Source organism: Salvelinus sp. IW2-2015, linkage group LG4p (genome assembly GCF_002910315.2).
Source record: "Salvelinus sp. IW2-2015 linkage group LG4p, ASM291031v2, whole genome shotgun sequence".
NCBI classification, from domain to species: domain Eukaryota; kingdom Metazoa; phylum Chordata; class Actinopteri; order Salmoniformes; family Salmonidae; genus Salvelinus; species Salvelinus sp. IW2-2015.
In genome coordinates, this window is record NC_036841.1 from 2,410,613 (window position 1) to 2,429,668 (window position 19,056).

A 19,056-nucleotide genomic window follows, 5' to 3' on the forward strand; every position below is an offset into this window, starting at 1 on the left:
ACCTCATATATCTCATATAGTTTGTCTATAGAGCTAGTTCGCTCTAAAACAGTAGGCTATCTTCTGCATGTTCTGTTGTGCCTCTCGCAATCTCAATGAGCTACTACTAAGATAAAGTTTAATCTTGAGAATGACACGTATGGTACACTCCATATGTTTTAATGTTATAAGGGCAATGACTAAGCACAAAAAAATTGAATCTTGTCCAAATAGTTATGGCATTTTCTGTAATAACATGTAAGACTTGGCTTCAAAAGAAGCGGAAATGTGACTGGGCATGATAGTGGAAAGCCCATATACTGGGTCATAACCCACAGAGCTTTGGAGACCAAAGGGAACATTATCATTACTGCTGTCTGTGCAGACCCAGAGGACTATACAGGGAAAGGTCACTGGACAGCATGACACTACAATTGCAAACACTATCAGTTTTAGGGAGTAAAGAAAGTTAAGTTTATAATTTCTGTTAATTTTTGTGCTCATACTTTTAATTTTTTTTTTTTAGGTGTACTGCTAGTACAGGGTTTCATTTCTCTGTCAGAATTTGAGTTATCAGTTCCATTTGAAAAAGCTATAATCGAAGGTACAATAATATTAGATAATAAATATTGAGATTACTGGTCATAGTTTACATAATTGTTGTTGATGTTTAATCTCTCTGAAAGAAAATTTTAACTGATGTTTATTGAAAACGTTGTGGTAAAGGTATTCAGGATCCCACCACCATTAAATCTAGGTTTAGCCTTCTCTCTCTCCACCTGTCTCCCATCATTATATGTTCGTGAGCTCTCTTCCCTCTCCTATTATCAGCTGCGGGACTCCCCCTTTCACTTCCTCCCCTCCCCCGACCTGCTCGAAGTAAAACGACCGTCTCTAGTGCTCCAACTTTCTTTGCCTCGGCATCTCCTAAAGTCATAGGATGGCAGCATTTCTGAAATCCCTTCGGAATCTGAAGAATGAGATTGTTCTATTCTCTACCCCGTTACTTCTTCTCCCGCTGCCTTTAGTCATTGGAACAAAGGTATGTCGATTGTCACATTTGTTTTGCACAGATTCATACACGCGTTTTTATGTTTCAAATATATTTTATGTATCTTGAAAGCGGTTTTATATTGTTGTTTAATTATATTGTTTGATTTGTAAAATGCAAAAGTGGTTGGTAATTTATGAATACTTTACTTTATTACAGAGATGTTTGTATAATTAAATTGATCCTAAACCTTCAATTAGACACTTTTTGGAAAATGTACTGAAGCAGGTCTAACTGCATTCTGTGGTTGAGAGACATTTAGTCATTGCATAAGTTTTGTTCAGCCTTGCACCTGTTGATGCAGCCTTAACAGTGAGTTGCAGCATGGCAGAAGCTATGTAGAACCATTTTTATATTTGTTTAGAAGACACTCTTATCCAGAGCGACTTACAGGAGCAATTAGGGTTAAGTGCCTTGCTCAAGGGCACATTGACAGATTTTTCACCTAGTCAGCTCAGGGATTTGAACAAGTAACCTTTCGGTTACTGGTCCAACGCTCCTAAACACTAGGTTACTTGCCGCCCATCATCCCTGTGCACTGAGACTGTGTCAAAGACAGTAGTCTAATGCTGTTGTTTTAACCCTATATGGCAGGTCATCTCCAGCGTGGGAACACTGGTTACACTGAATCCTCCTGTCATAGGTTCTTCAAATGCCACCCTATTCACTATAGTGCACTACTTTGACCATGCCCCTAGTCTAAAGTAGTGCACTACATAGAGAATAGGGTGCCATTTGGAACATATACTTTACATGCCACCGAAGCGGAGACTCGGTCCTAGTGTTGCCACCACTGCATCATGTGTTCTCACGCATGGGGCTATAAGCATGTTATCTTTGTCTTATCCTTGGTGTGTAGTTTCAGTGTATCAAAATCAATACTAACTACGTCATCATACCTAATCTGTCATACACACACACACACACCACACACACACACACACACACACACACACACACACACACACACACACACACACACACACACACACACACACACATGCATCATAGAGGACTGCTGAGTAATACGTGTGGACTGATCAGTATACAGTAGAGACTAACAGGTGCTGCCATGGACTACAACACAGAGTGATCTTTAACCCCAATCAACATACCTCAGTCCCAATCAACTATAATCTCTCCAATTTAGGATTATATAATGTGACTTTTGTGTCATATAATTTTCCTGTCACTAACAGCAGTACTGATCTGCTATCTAAATTTGATCACACTGTTGTCGCAGAGAATATTCCTGCGCAGAAGGAAATGCAAATTGTAGTATATTCAAGACTTGAAAAGGCTTCTAAGGTTTGTAATTTCCACTTTAAAATGTCAGACCTGCCCTGACAAAAAATGTATCCACCCCTAAAAACAATTATATGAATTATAATTCAGATAATAATTAACATTTCCTTTCTGCAGGATTGTTTTCCTGCTGTGAGAAGCAGGGTCAAATTAAGATATTGCATCTGTATGAGCCAGCAGTATTCATTCCCAGGTGTTGTGGTGTGTTGGATGTTCTGACCTGTTGGTGACCTGTTGGATCCTATGTATGTGTTGTGCAGGAGGCAGCATGTGCCTATGTGATCATCCTGATGGCAGTGTACTGGTGTACAGAGGCCTTACCGCTGGCTGTCACTGCCCTGCTCCCTGCTGTCCTCTTCCCCATGTTTGGCATCATGCAGTCCAAAGATGTAAGACAGCCTCTATTTCAAGCCATCTCAATAACCTGATGAATGAAATTACTATAAAACTGTCTAATGAAACTGTTCTATAATAGCCTACTAATATTAAATATATACTGAACAAAAAATATAAACGCAACATGTAAAGTATTGGTCTCATGTTTCATGAGCTGAAATAAAAGGTCCCAGAAATGTTCCATATGCACAAAAAGCGTATTTCTCTCAAATTTTGGGCACAAATTTGTTTACATCCCTGTTAGTGAGCATTTCTCCTTTGCCAAGATAATCCATACACCTGACAGGTGTGGCATTTCAAGAATCTGAATAAACCGCATGAATTACATAGGCGCACCTTCTGCCGGGGACAATAGAAGGCCACTCTAAAATGTGTAGTTTTGTCAAACAACACAATCTCACAGATGTCTCAAGTTTTGAAGTAGCGTGCAATTGGCATGCTGACTGCAGGAATGTCCACCAGAGCTGTTGCCAGAGAATTTTATGTTAATTTCTCTACCATAAGCCGCCTCCAACGTTGTTTTAGAGAATTTGGCAATACGTCCAACCTGCCTCAGAACCGCAGACGACGTGTAACCATGCCAGCCCAGGACCTCCACATCCGGCTTCTTCACCTGCGGGATCGTCTGAGACCAGCCACCTGGACAGCTGATGAAACTGAGGAGTATTTCTGTCTGTAATAAAGCCCTTTTGTGGGGAAAAACTAATTCTGATTGGCAGGGCCTGGCTCCCCAGTGGGTGGGCCTATGCCCTCCCAGGCCCACCCACAGCTGCGCCCCTGCCCAGTCATGTGAAATCCATAAATTAGGGCCTAATGAATTTATTTCAATTTACTGATTTCCTTATATGAATTGTAGCTCAGTAGAATCGTTGAAATTGTTGTGTTTATATTTGTGTTCAGTATACTTCACAATGGTGTCTGCACATTGTTTACAGTATTGGTAGATGTTTGTATATGCTTACACAAATGTACCGTGGACCCATGAGTCACTTATCTGTGTGTGTTTTCCAGGTGTGTATGCAGTACCTGAAGGACACCAACATGTTGTTTGTGGGAGGACTGATGGTGGCGGTGGCAGTGGAGCACTGGAACCTGCACAAACGCATTGCCCTCCGAGTGCTGCTCTTTGTTGGGGTGCGCCCCGCTCTGTGAGTGACCCTCAACTAACTAACTGACTGACTGACTGAACTAGCTAACTAACTAACCCATCAATACAAATCCCTTGCTATTCTTGGGACTATATCTATCTCTAGAGAAGGGAAATCAGTTAATCTGTATGACTATCTACAGGTACAGTATATAATATTGTATTAACCTTGCCATTATACATGATTAGGACATATTACCCAACATTTCACTCTCTCTGTGTCAGAGTGTATTTTGCCTTTTAACTTATCCGTTTTTTGTCTTAAGACATTCTAAAAGCTCATACATGCTTATAACAAGTTATAAAGCATTTAACCTGTATGCTATTCCTTAAGTAAAGTGTTACAGAATATTCTTATTCCACATTCTATGGTTTCCTGTCTCTCCAGTCTGATGCTGGGCTTCATGGGGGTGACAGCCTTCCTGTCCATGTGGATCAGTAACACAGCCACCACAGCCATGATGGTGCCCATCGTCCAGGCTGTTCTGGAGCAGCTCAACAACTACACAGAGACTGAGATGCCTGTGATCCTCAGCGCTGAGGAGAACCCCCAACCTCAGGACCCCACTGACAGCAAACAGACGGAGAAACAGGCAGAGGGACATGGTGAGCACTGAGCAGAGAACGACAAATTAATGAACAGTTCATTTGTGAGTTTAATGAAAGAGTTTATTATCCGTTGAATGAGCTCGGGGACCATGTAAGCTTATTCTGGAGCATATATACGAGGAGTGTGCATTGCAAATGTTTGCTTTGAGACTATTTATGCTATGTTAACGTTCCTATTTGGACTATGTTTGTCCAGTTGTGGTGACCTGTTTAGACCCGTTTGTGGAGGCTATCCGGCGTAAGGAGGCTGCAGACCAGAAGAAGATGTGTAAGGGCATGACGCTGTGTGTGTGCTACGCTGCCAGCATCGGGGGCACTGCCACCCTCACAGGGACTGGCCCCAACCTGGTGCTCAAGGGACAGATGAACCAGTGAGTACCTTCAACTATGGATTGTGTCCTCAGTGTATTTCAGTACTTTCAAATCATGTATCTTTCAAATCATCTTTTTCTTTATGTGTTAATGTTAATAATATTTTATGTTTCCCTCAGGCTGTTTCCTAACAATGGCGATGTCATCAATTTTGCGTCCTGGTTCGGCTTTGCTTTCCCCAACATGATTCTGATGCTGACCCTGGCTTGGCTCTGGCTGCAGTTTGTCTTTATGGGATTCAAGTGAGTTTCAGATCAAAATATGATGTTTTATCTTTCAGTCAGAGATCATCCTCATTTGAATCACTCTACTGAATTCAATTTACTACTGAAGTCACCCTTTAAGTCTTAACCCCTTTCTCTCCCTCCATTCCCAGTTTTAAGAAGACGTGGGGCTGTGGGGCAGTGAAGACAGAGAAAGAGATAGCTGTGTACAATGTGATCAAGGAGCAGCATCGTCAGCTGGGCTCCATGTCTTTTGGAGAGCTGAGTGTGCTGGGTCTGTTCAGTTGTCTGGTGGTTCTGTGGTTCACCAGAGATCCTGGCTTCGTGGCAGGCTGGGCCACATACGTCTTCAATGCTGACGCAGAGTACGGCCCTTTACTGTTCATACATACTACACTGTACATACACAGCATATTTCACAGGTCTAGCATGCTTTTCAAATGGCATTCTATTCCCTTTATAGTTCACTACGTTTGACCAGGGGCCATATTGCTCTGGTCAAATGTAGTGAGCCATAAAGGGAATATGGTGCCATTTGAGATGCAGCCCTAATCAATACAAAGAAGACTTGAGACCGTAATAAAAACATTACATTGACCAATTAAACACTATATATACAAAACTATGTGGACACCCGTTCAAATTAGTGGATTCGGCTATTTCAGCCACACCCGTTGCTGACAGGTGTATAAAATTGAGCACACATCCATGCAATCTCCATAGACAAACATTGGCAGTAGAATGGCCTTACTGAAGAGCTCAGTGACTATCAACGTGACACTGTCATATGCCACCTTTCCAGCAAGTCAGTTCGTCAAATTTCTGCCCTGCTTGAGCTGCCTTGGTCAACTGTAAGTGCTGCTATTTGTAAGTGCTGTTATTGTGAAGTGGAAATGTCAAGGAGCAACAACGGCTCAGCTGCGAAGTGGTAGGCCACACAAGCTCACAGAACGGGGCACTTCACTACCGAGTTTCAAACTGCCTCTGGAAGCAACGTCAGCACAAGAACTGTCGATCGGGAGGTTCATGAAATTGGTTTCCATGGCCAAGCAGCCGCACACAAGCCTAAGATCGCCGTGTGCAATGCCAAGCGTCGTCTGGAGTGGTGTAAAGCTCGCCGCCATTGGACTCTGGAGCAGTGGAAACGTGTTCTCTGGAGTGATGAATCACGCTTCACCATCTGGCAGTCCGGTGGATGAATCTGGGTTTAGCAGATGCCAGGAGAACGCTACCTGCCCCAATGCATAGTGCCAACTGTAAAGTTTGGTGGAGGAGGAATAATGGTCTTGAGCTGTTTTTCATGGTTCAGGCTAGGCCCCTTAGTTCCAGTGAAGGGAAATCTTAATGCAACAGCATATAATGACATTCTTCCAACTTGGGGAAGGCCCTTTCCTGTTTCAGCATAACAAAGTCCCCATGCACAAAGCAAGGTCCATACAGAAATGGTTTGTCGAGATTGGTGTGGAAGAACTTGACTGGCCTGCACAGAGCCCTGACCTCAACCCTATCGAACACCTTTGGGATGAATTGGAATGCCGACTGTGAGCCAGGCGTAATCGCACAACATTCTTCCAACATGGGGAAGCCCAACCTCACTAATGCTCTTGTGGCTGGATGGAAGCAAGTCCCTGCAGCAATGTTCCAACTTCTAGTGGAAATCCTTCCCAGAAGAGTGGAGGCTGTTATAGCAGCAAAGTGGGGACCAACTTCATATTAATGCCCATGATTGTGGAATGAGATGTTTGACAAGCATACTTTTGGTCATGTGGTGTATCTCACTTCCCATATACTTCAATACTTCACAAGAAAAAATAAGCAAGAAAACATGAAATGTGTGTCTGAATGCTGACAGATAACCATCCTATCTTTATCTATTCTTCCCTCCAGATATGTAACTGATGCCACAGTGGCAGTGTTCATCGCTGTCCTTCTCTTCGTCCTGCCTTCCAAGCCCCCACGCTTCTGTTGCAGGAGGTCCCAAAGCTTTGACACTGGTAAACCATGTTTTTAAACAACACATAAAATGTAACAAGCATGGTACCTGATCTTGAGTATGCTACTTTGGTATCTAAGGATATGAAGACTTGAAGACCATTACAATAGCATGTCTGTAACAGTGATTTGTTAACCTCTCTACAGAGCACCAACACCCAGCTGACCCCACACCAGCTCTGCTGACCTGGAAGGTGGCCCAGAAGAAGTTACCCTGGAGCATTGTTCTCCTCTTGGGGGGAGGGTTCGCCCTGGCCAAGGGCAGCGAGGTGAGAGACAGTGCCTGTTGCAGGGGAACTGTTGCAGGGGAACTTTCCTGACATCCTGGCAATGTAAAACTTGTAGTGTATTTGAGGTTTAAAAAGGCTTCTGAAGTTTATACGAAAAATGTCTCAACCCCTACAAAAATGTACATGAATTATAATCCACATAATAATGAATTTCCTGTTGCTGCAGGATTATTTTCCTGCTGTAGCAAACTGGCTCACATAAAAATTCTATATCTCTACGGTATAATCTTTATTCGCTTTCCACAGAAACTTTTTAACCAAAAAAGTCAGATCCTCACGGGGAACTGAATCATCCCATATTTCATCAGGATCATTGTGACAAAGGGACATTTTTGATTAGTCAACACAGCTCCACCCTGTTCACTTCCCAAGTACGATGAAACATAGGGCACATAATGTGGGATGACACAGGTGACATATTAGCTGCTTACTTAGCCACTAAAGTATGTACAGGTAACTGCCAAAATAAAGGAAACAAAACACCATCATAAAGTGTCTTAATAGGGCGTTAGGCCACCACGAGCACAATGTGCCTTGGCATAGTTTCTACTATTGTCTGGAACGCTATTTGAGGGATGCGACACCATTCTTCCACAAGAAATTTAATAATTTGGTGTTTTGTTGATGGTGGTGGAAAACACTGTCTCTGGCGCCATTCCAGAATCTCCCATAAGTGTTCAATTGGGTTGAGTTCCAGTGACTGAGACACATACAAACACAAATACACACACACACACACTTTAAACCCCCTATGCCCCTTTGAAACCTCTCTTTCAAAGTCACTGAGATCTCTTCTTCTAACCATGGTAGCCAAAATAATGGACAACTGGGCATTTTTAAACATGACCCTAAGCATGATGGGATGTTAATTGCTTATTTAATTCAGGAACCAAAACTGTGTTGAAGCGCCTGCTTCATTTACTCAAGTGTTTCCTTTATTTTGGTAGTTACAGTACCTGTACATGTGTAGATGTATGTGAGTCTGGTTATGTATCCGACACCATAAGAAGAGTGCCATGGTTGTTTGAGACTGATTGCATGGTTTTGTACATGCTCCTGCAGGAGTCAGGTCTGTCTATGTGGATGGGGGACCAGATGACTCCCCTCCACACCATCCCACCCTGGGCCATCGCTATCATCCTGTGTCTGCTGATCGCCATCTTCACAGAGTGCACCAGTAATGTGGCCACTGCCACTCTCTTCCTACCTGTCCTCGCCTCAATGGTAAGACTCAACACACAGCTCTGTATTAATAACACAATACTAGGCCCTTGTTAGGTGGAGTGGAACAGGGGAACCCAAGAGCAGACTCAGACGAGGAGACTGGGATGAAGTAACCAAGGTATTAAATGAAACACAGGGGGAAGATGGAGTGCAGGTCAGGGGAAGCTCGGGCGGGTTGCAGGAAACCAGGTGCGGAGGCTGAGGCTGGAGCGAGAGGGGTTGGGACAGGGTAAGCAGATCCGGAGGGGAATCCAAGGGAGTAGTAGAGTGGGGAATCCAGGACAGAGTAGCAGGATGACGAGACAGAGAGTCAGAGCGGGCTGAACTGTAGCGGAGAGGAAAACAGCATCAGGCAAGGAAAACAGGCACAACAAGATAACAGGATCTAAATAGTAACAAACGGCTAGAAGCGTAGACTGACTGAGCAGAGATTACGATCTGGCAGTGTGGAAGTGGCAGGACTGAGTATTTGTAGAGGTCTTGATTATGGAACAGGTTGCAGCTGGTGGCGATCGGCTCTGACTCCAGCACACCTGTCTCCGCCCACACAATCTCACAGAGAGAGAGAGAGAGAGAGGGAGAGAGCACTGGGGAGTGGCGGCAGGTCAAGGAGACACAGGATGAGCAGTAGAGGGCGTGGCAGAAGCAGATGTAACAGCCCCACTACATAATACTACACCACTACACAATACTACACAATACTTCACAATACTACATTACAATACTACAAAATACTATACTACTATACACTAGTACACAATACTACACTACTACACCATACTATTCAATACTACACACTATTACAATACTCCACAATACTGCACAATACTACAATACTACACAATGCTACACTACTACACAATATTACAGTATTACACAACTGGAAGCAGGAATACAATAGCTATCCAGTCTGGTAAACTGCTCTGACACGCGGACACGTACAGTACATACCTCAGCAGTACTTTCAATGGCTTGAACACTGTAGCTCCTTGATGTGAAGTACAGTGCTTACCAGTGTAAGCCCAATCAGAAATCTCCCCTATAGGAGTGCAGCATTGAAACTACTCCCAGTGGAAGCCGGCCTACATGTCCTTGTTTGGTTGCCCTGGACTGTAGTTGTTAGTCATTTGGGATGAATATATTTGGTCCCCTTCCCTGGGCCCCTCCTTCTATAGCCACCCTGCCAAACACACCAATTGAGCTCTGTGGCTTGTCCTGGTGCCAACCCCCATCTACGCTGATGAATGGTATCACTGTGCCCAGTGCCCAAGCACTCAGAGAGGACCCAAGCTGGGCCATGCCGGAATGTGCCAAGCTTGGGTATAGAGAGAAGGATTTATTGAGGTCAAAGCCAACAGGAGTGCATGAAGATGACATAAGTATAGAAAAGGGTGAGTGAAAGAGGGGAAGAAGAGGAAGAAAAATGGGGTTAGTGAACCAACTACTAGTTACAGTGAAGTCTGGGAAAGAGAGGCTGCTAGGACGTGTGCTTTTGTGTCTAGCTGCTTGGTTTATGTCTGTATTGTCTTTCCAGACTACAAAAATGAATCCAACTAAATGATATAACATCCATTATATCTGTTGAGGAAGGTCCTGACAGAGGGATGAGAATTATGACACGAAAAATTATCTCAGCCAGTAATCATTTTCAAACTAATTACTGTCGTGTGAATTTTTGGGGGATAATATTCAACTCTACCGAGGCTTACATTCTAATCTATGTTTTGCTATTACAATGTGGTTCTACACCGTTATGGATGCGTTTCTGTGGTGCGTTTCCATTTTGCCTGCCATGACTTAGACCCCAAACAACATGCATGCATAAGAATTACATCTTAATTACACACGCCTAATGGACGATTTTGAACCCTAGAATTACAAACACTAAAATCACCAAAGCAGACTTGAGTGTTGTCATTATGGATGCGTCCCACATGGCGCCATATTTCCATATATAGTGCACTACTTTTGACTAGGGTGCATGGCCTCTGGTCAAAAGTAGTTCACTATGTAGGGAAAACGTGTGCCATTTGGGACTCATAGTAAGAGTGTCCTCCTCAGCCCAGGCTCAGACAGCTAAAGATGTGTGTCTGTCTGTGTGTTTATCTCAGTCCCAGTCCATTGGAATGAATCCTCTGTACGTCATGGTGCCTTGTACTCTCAGTGCTTCCTTTGCCTTCATGCTACCTGTGGCCACACCACCCAATGCTATCGTCTTCTCATACGGCTACCTCAAGGTTTCTGACATGGTGAGTTACAGTACATCATTTTATAAAGATAATATAATCTAGTGAATTGTCTATCTTATTATTCATTAACAAAAATAAATAATAGCAAACAAATCCTAAATCAATTTAGGAAACTTCTTAATGTGCCATTTACAAATAATTTGAGGACAATTGTCCTGGGCCACAGATCACTTGATTGCCTTCTCCTGTTTCAATGATTGCTAACAGAACTTGAAATTCGTTGCACCTCATTTTACTTCCCCGCTCTCTCCCAGGCTAGGACAGGTATAGTGATGAACATCATCGGCATCCTGTGCATCACTCTGGCCATCAACAGCTGGGGCAGGGCCATGTTCCACCTAGACACCTTCCCTACTTGGGCCAACACTACTGGTGTTTGAGGGCAACAAGGGGCCCCGGTCCACACCATGAGGAATGCACATAGAGGGCCCCTAATGTGCCATGGACCTCTGGCGAGAAAGGCACCAACGTGACTGGTCGTGTTAGGTTGTTGGGAGAAAATCCACATAGCTTCCATTACAAAGGACACTTGAATCACCCTGTGGAAAGAGAGGATGGATGGATGGATGGATGAGTGGGTGGGTGGGTGGATTGGAGGATGAGTTTAACTGGAGAGAAGAATGAGGTTAAAAGTAGCACTACTGTACCTTTAATGCTGTAATGTGTTATACAGAGTATGTCCAGTTCCATTTAAAATGCCCAAGTATTATCTCCATCGCATTATCATGTTCTCAACTTCTCACTCTCAGAAGAAGGTTCTGTCTCATATTTGTTGGTGTGTTTATATCTCAAGACCCATAGTTGAAATCCATTTGGGGTTTAAGATTTTTGATAAACTGTTAATTTGCACAAAACAGCTTCTGAACTATGTTTCCATGACCAAATAATGTCATCTTCTCTGCTCTCTGCTCATCTATAGTCTTATATTAACTTGTTTTACTTTTGCTCGTAGTCAATGGTGAAACATGGTGCATTGTACTTCCGACCCCATTTGAACTTTGAATACTGTATGACTGTATAACTTGAGATCCCTCTGTACACACTTTTCTAAACTTGAAATCATTGGGGCTGGAAAATGCAAAACATATTGAAAACTCCGATATGTGAATATACTGTACGATGGTTACTGTGTGCTGACACTTTGATGTTTCTCCTTTGCTTTAACAGTACTATAATATGTAATTCAATACTTTTTATTGAATTATTGGTATATTATCTTGATCAAAAGTTGTATATTTATGAGATGTAATATAGTTTATAGTGTATTGTATATGGTGCTTGCTATTGCACCCTCTGAAATTGACAAAATGTCAAAGGTAATGTCTGGGCTGCTTGCATGTACAGTCAGAGATGGGCAAAAATGACAAGATACAATTACAAAATACAATTACAGAATACAATTACAGAATACAATTACAAAATACCATAAAGATCAATGTATCAAAATAAACTACAAAATACTTGTATTTTGAAATGTATTTAATTAAATTACATGTATTTTGTATTTTAAAATACAGAAATAGATTTGCAAGTTGCTGGCCAGAACTGCAACAACATTCTCAGTAACGGTTACAGAAACGTTTTACTTGCTGTGACTGTGATATGTTGTTATTTATCTACCTTAGGTGAATGCACTGACTGCATATGTGAAAATGAACATACCAAACTGAACTGCAAAGTACACTGTGTATTATTATTGGCCTTGTTTCGGGGTCATGTCTAGATGGGATACAGCTTAACCTAATTTTCTAACCTGCTAATAAGTTAATTCTCCTAACCTACTGCGTAAGTCCTCCTAAACCTGCTATGAAAAGTCAATTTTGACAAAGCTGTGTCCCTTTTACACAAAACCTTTTTTTCGGGGCGAAGCTCATTAGAATAATACTCTGCTTGCTTTGCAATTGTCCATTTTTACATACACATTTATATTTAGTTCATTTAGCAGACCACACCATAGTGCTGTTAGACTTCTGATACCAATGCAAGGTGAAAGGGAGCCACAAAATGGTGAACCGCTATACAAGATGAAAATACTAATTACTGTACAGCTCTTGAAAGTATCTTGTTACAAAATACATTGGAGTGTAGTTCAGCCCAGTGTAATACAAATGACAAAATACATCTCTGTACAGTGTCTTATAGGAAAATAAAATATGTATTCATCTTAACGGACCAAATATGTATTTTTTTCCATAATTGTTATGTGTATATAAAACAATCACTTTCACACAAAAAACTGTACATTTTGTTAGTGTTGCCTGTGAAGCATAATGTTATCAAAACTAAGTTGCTCCTAATAACTTCATTCAGCCATGTGCCATTAGTTACATAATGAAATTGGAAATTGTTGGTTGTCTTGAAAAATGGACCACTAACCCAGGACAAATTCTTTCAAGGAGAATCGAACATGAAATGCTGTCCTCCCAGGAACATTGTGAAAACCTACTGTGGCATGTCCACCTTTCAGTCTGGGCAGAAGCATTGTTAAATGCAGCCAAGATCACTGTGTACCTTTCTTTATATATAAAGAAATGACCTATTCTCAAATAGATTGAAGACATTGCTTAGCTCTACAGAGCGTGACTTAGAGTGCAGTTTTAAATATATAGACGGAGGGGAGCTGTGCCAGCAGGAATGTCAAGAGTTTTTTGAATGTATTATTTTGTATGCTTGAGTTATGTTCTTCCCAGCAGGTCCTGGAATGTAAAGAAACCCATTGTAACCTTAAATTCTGTCACGATCGTCTTCGGGAGAAAGAGAGGAGGACCAAGGCGCAGCGTGATATGAATACATCTTCTATTATTTATAACGAAGAACACCAAACTTTACAAAACAACAAAACGAACGTGACGCTATATAGAAAAAAGTGCTGAACACAAAACACTACACGTAGACAATCACCCACAAAACCCAACAGAAAACAGGCTACCTAAATATGGTTCTCGATCAGGGACAGCGATTGACAGCTGCCTCTGATTGAGAACCATATCAGGCCAAACACAGGAAACCAACACAGAAATAGAAAACATAGATTACCCACCCAACTCACGCCCTGACCACACTAAAACAAAGGAAAATACAAAGGAACTATGGTCAGAACGTGACAAATTCATTATAACCCCTATAGAATAAAGAGTTATAAATTCAGCAAAAAAAGAAATGTCCCTTTTTCAGGACCCTGTCTCTCAAAGATAATTCGTAAAAATCCAAATAACTTCACAGATCTTCATTGTAAAGGTTTTAAACACTGTTTCCCATGCTTGTTCAATGAACCATAAACAATTAATGAACATGCACCTGTTGAACGGTCATTGAGACACTACAGCTTAGAGACGGTAGGCAATTAAGGTCACAGTTATGAAAACTTAGGACACTAAAGAGGCCTTTTCTACTGACTCTGAAAAACACTAAAAGAAAGATGCCCAGGGTCCCTGCGTGTGCAGATGTGGCCAGGGCAATAAATTGCAAGCCGTACTGTGAGACGCCTAAGACAGCGCTACAGGGAGACAGGACGGACAGTTGATCGTCCTCGCAGTGGCAGACCACGTGTACACAACACTGCACAGGATTGGTACATCCAAACATCACACCTGGGGACAGGTACAGGATGGCAACAACAACTGCCCGAGTTACACCAGGAACGCACAATCCCTCCATCAGTGCTCAGACTGTCCGCAATAGGCTGAGAGAGGCTGGACTGAGGGCTTGTAGACCTGTTGTAAGGCAGGTCCACCAGACATCACCAGCAACAACGTCGCCTATGTGCACAAACCCACCGTCGCTGGACCAGACAGGACTGGCAAAAAGTGCTCTTCACTGATGAGTAAAGGTTTTGTCTGGTCGTATTCACGTTTATTGTCAAAGGAATGAGCGTTACACCGAGGCCTGTACTCTGGAGCCGGATCGATTTGGAGGTGGAGGGTCCGTCATGGTCTGTTGAGGTGTGTCACAGCATAATCGGACTGAGCTTGTTGTCATTGCAGGCAATCTCAACGCTGTGCGTTACAGGAAGACATCCTCCTCCCTCATGTGGTACCCTTCCTGCAGGCTCATCCTGACATGACCCTCCAGCATGACAATGCCACCAGCCATACTGCTCGTTCTGTGCGTGATTTCCTGCAAGACAGGAATGTCAGTGTTCTGCCATGGCTAGCGAGGAGCCCGAATCTCAATCCCATTGAGCACGTCTGGGATCTGTTGGATCTGAGGGTGAGGGTGAGGGCCATTCCCTGCAGAAATGTCTGGGAACTTGCAGGTGCCTTGGTGGAAGAGTGGGGTAACATCTAACAGCAAGAACTGGCAAATCTGGTGCAGTCCATGAGAAGGAGATGCACTGCAGTACTTAATACAGCTGGTGGTCACACCAGATACTGACTGTTACTTTTGATGTTGACCCCCCCTTTGTTCAGGGACACATTATTCCATTTCTGCTAGTCACATGTCTGTGGAACTTGATCAGTTTATGTCTCAGTTGTTGAATCTTGTTATGTTCATACAAATATTTGCACAGGTTAAGTTTGCTGAAAATAAATGCAGTTGACAGTGAGAGGACGTTTCTTTTTTTCCTGAGTTTATTTGAGACCTATAAACAACTATCATAGGAATAAATGTTGTAAGTTATGATCAAAGTAAGCCCTTTGTATGAAATACTGTACATTTATTCATATTCCTGACTAAATGTGGGGGAGATTCCAGGTTCCCTGATTTCCTGGTGCCTCCCTGTATGCAGATTATTTGACAGATATTTACATTTCAAAATAACATGCATGTTTTTATTTTAAGACAATTATTGAGGCCATAAGTCAATGGTGCTACCTGTCAATGATTTTAGAGACTGGTATAATGATGATTTAAATGGTTTGACCATCCATATCTGTTTACACATGATTGATCCAGATACAATAAGTCCCTAACTACCTGCGGAGATGGTCAAAAAAGGTCTGATTACATCACAATGAGTCTTTTAATCGCCTACACCTGTCTAAAAATGTGGATACAATCAGAATGTGGACAAGATCAAGACAAAGGACGCATGTTAGATTCAGCTATAAACGGGGCTCTAGAGAACGTGTTTGAACAGCAAGCAGGAGATGACAACGTTTCAGTAGCAGTCCTCCTCGGCTACTCCTTAGCTATTCCTCAACTTCATGACTAAAACATGCAGAGTTTCACAGCTGACTCTGACAGTACTATTGTTTTCGTCTGCTCCTTTTCCCAGTGATTTGTGGTTTGGTACATAGGCCCACATGATCCCATAAACTTAGTGCACAGTACACACACACAGCACAGGCTTTGGCTGAATGGCTCTACCTGGGGAGAGAGAACAGAATGTGTCACTGTCCCGTCACAGAGAGATTGCATGAACCTGGTGAGGTCAGGAGATTCACTAGAAACCCTGTATTGTTGTACAGACAAAATAGTCAATTTCACAACCTCCTATTGATAGTATCCAAGGCTATAGCTCCACTTCAATACAACACACAGTGGAGACCTGGTGAAACATCTCACTAACATGAAAGAATTGTATAGAGAGGGCATGTTTCACAGTCTAGACAAGACAGCAGACATTTCACAGACACCCTACAGGTTTTTAATGGTTGAATTCTACAAGACGATATGGCCATTGACAGCTAAAACATCCCAAAACTGCACTTTATTGTGGGCTATGGAGAAGGATTGAAACCTCAAGGGGCAGAGAGGAGACTGAGAAAGGGAAGGAAGGAAGAAAGAAAATATAATATCTTAGCTAAGCCCTGACCTTGACCACAGTCTTGGGAATTTAAAATGTTAGATGCTTAAGGAGTAGCTGGGTGTATAGTACAGCTCAGATCACTGTGATCTAACTATGATCTAACGTCCTAAGGGGGTAGAAGCTTATGTAATTATAGTGCCTTTCTCTCTCTCTGCTGCCACTGCAACACCCACTCATTATCCAATTGAAACAAGTCCTCATGTATCATAGCCTCTATTATTACCTATATATACATTTAAGTGTTCAGTAAGAAAAGGAGAATGGTGGCTATATTCTTTGCTGAGGTTGCATAAAAAAATATTCTATAGACAAGTAAAGCCCTTTGGTAAATTTACACAGCACAGCAGAACTCGTGTTGTTAACCATGTGTGTGCTATTGAACACTATTTCATACTGGACAATAAGACACATAGTTGTTCAATGGTGCATGTTAGGGTCACTTGGGACCTCCAAAGTAATATATATTACCTCAGCTCAGACACAGCAAAAGTCAATGTCTGTGAGGACAAGAAAAATGGGAGCTTTGTGTGGTATCTGTGTACCTGATACACCTACGTTGTATCCACTGAGTCATGCTGATTCAGACATGGAGAGAGTTTCATAGATCAGCCTTACAGGATGTCTAAGCTTCTGTTGCCCCCCTACTTATCCACTGTATCAGTTACTAAAGCAGACAATATGTGGCCTGTCTGATAGAAGCAACCTCTACTCACACTCAGAAGATAGTGTTTGATGCTTTCCCACAGGCCAAATTAAATGAACCAGACATTCTTAACTCATTGAATTTTCTCTCATCCAAGCTAAAAAGGACAGAGCCAAGACAGTGGGACAAAAAACCTTTCTTTGTGTCCTTGGTACCCAAATTGAGTTGACGCTGACCCGAGACAATCAATTCTCTGACAATCAATTGGTTTTCAACACAACTAAATTGGAATAACCAAATGTAATGTCTCCATGAATATAAGTCTCCATCCCATTATAAGAGCTATTGTAAGCATGAATATGAAACAAAACAAAGCAAAACACTGTACATACAATGTCAAACAGTGTAAAATGTAGACCTACACAGTACACACTCTTAGAATTTTTTTCCCAAAAGGGTTCTGAGGCTGTCCCCATAGGAGAACCCTTTTTGGTTCCAGGTATATCCTATTTGTGGGGCAGAACTCTTTGTGGTTCCATGTAGAACCCTCTACATGGAACTCAAAAGGTTCTACCTGGAACCAAAAGGGTTCTACCTGGAACCAAAGGACAGCCATGGAACCCTTTTTGGTTCTAGATAGCACAAGATTGTATGATACCTATGGCTCATGGTTTAAGTGTGTTTTAAACATACTTGAAATTGTCTTAAAGGCCCATTAGGCTGCAAGGTCTCTGTTACTTTTAGTCAGGCACTATTATCTACACTACTGTGTTCACTGGGTCATACTCTGAGTCTACAGTAAGGTAACCACAGGAAGTGTTACCCCTCAGGTGTCTAGTGCCTCATATGTTTGATCTTTCAACTGATGGGACTGGCACCTACCATCGACTTTCTTTCAGAGGCTTTTGCAGCTTTTGTAACCTTTGTAAATGTCATTGTTAAAATTGCCTGGTCGTTTTTGAAATCGACTATATTGCAGTCGCCCACAAAAGACTGACTGATCTCCAAATCATGACTACTCATTATTTGTCTGCTCAGTCGGTGATCAGCTACTGAGCCAAATTTATGCTCCAGAACATGTATTCCCAAACTGGGGAATGCCGTCGGGGGTACGCCAAATAAAAATGTGATTCACATTTTCACAATATATTTATATTTTCCACCGGGGCTATACATTTGGGTGATGTTTTTTTCTCGCCTGAGTAACCTCGTTTCACTACCAAAAATAAAATGAAACCATCTAGTGTTCAGCGAAAGAACAACACAATGTCAAATACAGGTAGCCTTGTCAAATATTTAACATCGAATCACATTAACCGTTACTCTCTCACGGGAATTCCACTAACGGTCCGTATGTAGCCCCCTTACCCGGGAAAGCACCGAACAACAGACAGGGACGTTGGACCATCGAAGAGACGCAAATATGATGACAACTACATTGATTTGGTGTTCACTATTATTGGGAGTAGTGCCTTTCCTCAGCCACAGTGTGTTATATGTGCAACAGTACTCTCACAACTCAATGAAACCTTCACTCTTGCGCAGACATTTAAAAACGAAACATGCCAATTTGAAAAATAAGCCACAGTTTTTGAGCAAGAATTAAGAAAACTTTCGAATAGTAAGACTTGTATAAAAGCAACAGATACCATTACAGTTTTTTTTGATTGCTTAAGCACGATTTTCAAAACAGGGCCCCTGTTTTCAAAACACTACACACAATTACCACAACCACACACCCAATTAGCAAAACACTACAGATCCTTTGCAAAATTAAACACTCTTGTAAAAACTATACACTTCTTTTTAAAAACCACACTTTG

At 42.1% G+C, this 19,056-nt stretch overlaps 1 protein-coding gene across 1 annotated transcript; it reads left to right on the forward strand.

Annotated features, from left to right (window-relative positions):
- The first annotated feature begins 325 nt into the window (after positions 1-325).
- slc13a5b (solute carrier family 13 member 5b) lies at positions 326-13,006 on the forward strand. Its single transcript, XM_023979966.2, has 12 exons — positions 326-1,021; positions 2,596-2,724; positions 3,743-3,879; positions 4,267-4,484; positions 4,684-4,858; positions 4,979-5,101; positions 5,236-5,448; positions 6,971-7,077; positions 7,223-7,344; positions 8,428-8,589; positions 10,701-10,838; positions 11,093-13,006. Exons 1-12 carry the CDS (start codon positions 920-922, stop codon positions 11,216-11,218), a joined length of 1,752 nt encoding a protein of 583 aa, XP_023835734.1. The 5' UTR covers positions 326-919; the 3' UTR covers positions 11,219-13,006.
- Positions 13,007-19,056: the final 6,050 nt, after the last annotated feature.

Bases quoted from the DNA above. Each gene is read 5' to 3' on its own strand.
- slc13a5b (XM_023979966.2), top strand. From the start codon at position 920: ATGGCAGCATTTCTGAAATCCCTTCGGAATCTGAAGAATGAGATTGTT. The intron at 1,022-2,595 runs GTATGTCGATTG...TGTGTTGTGCAG, and splicing joins CTTTAGTCATTGGAACAAAG to GAGGCAGCATGTGCCTATGT. The intron at 3,880-4,266 runs GTGAGTGACCCT...CTGTCTCTCCAG, and splicing joins GTTGGGGTGCGCCCCGCTCT to TCTGATGCTGGGCTTCATGG.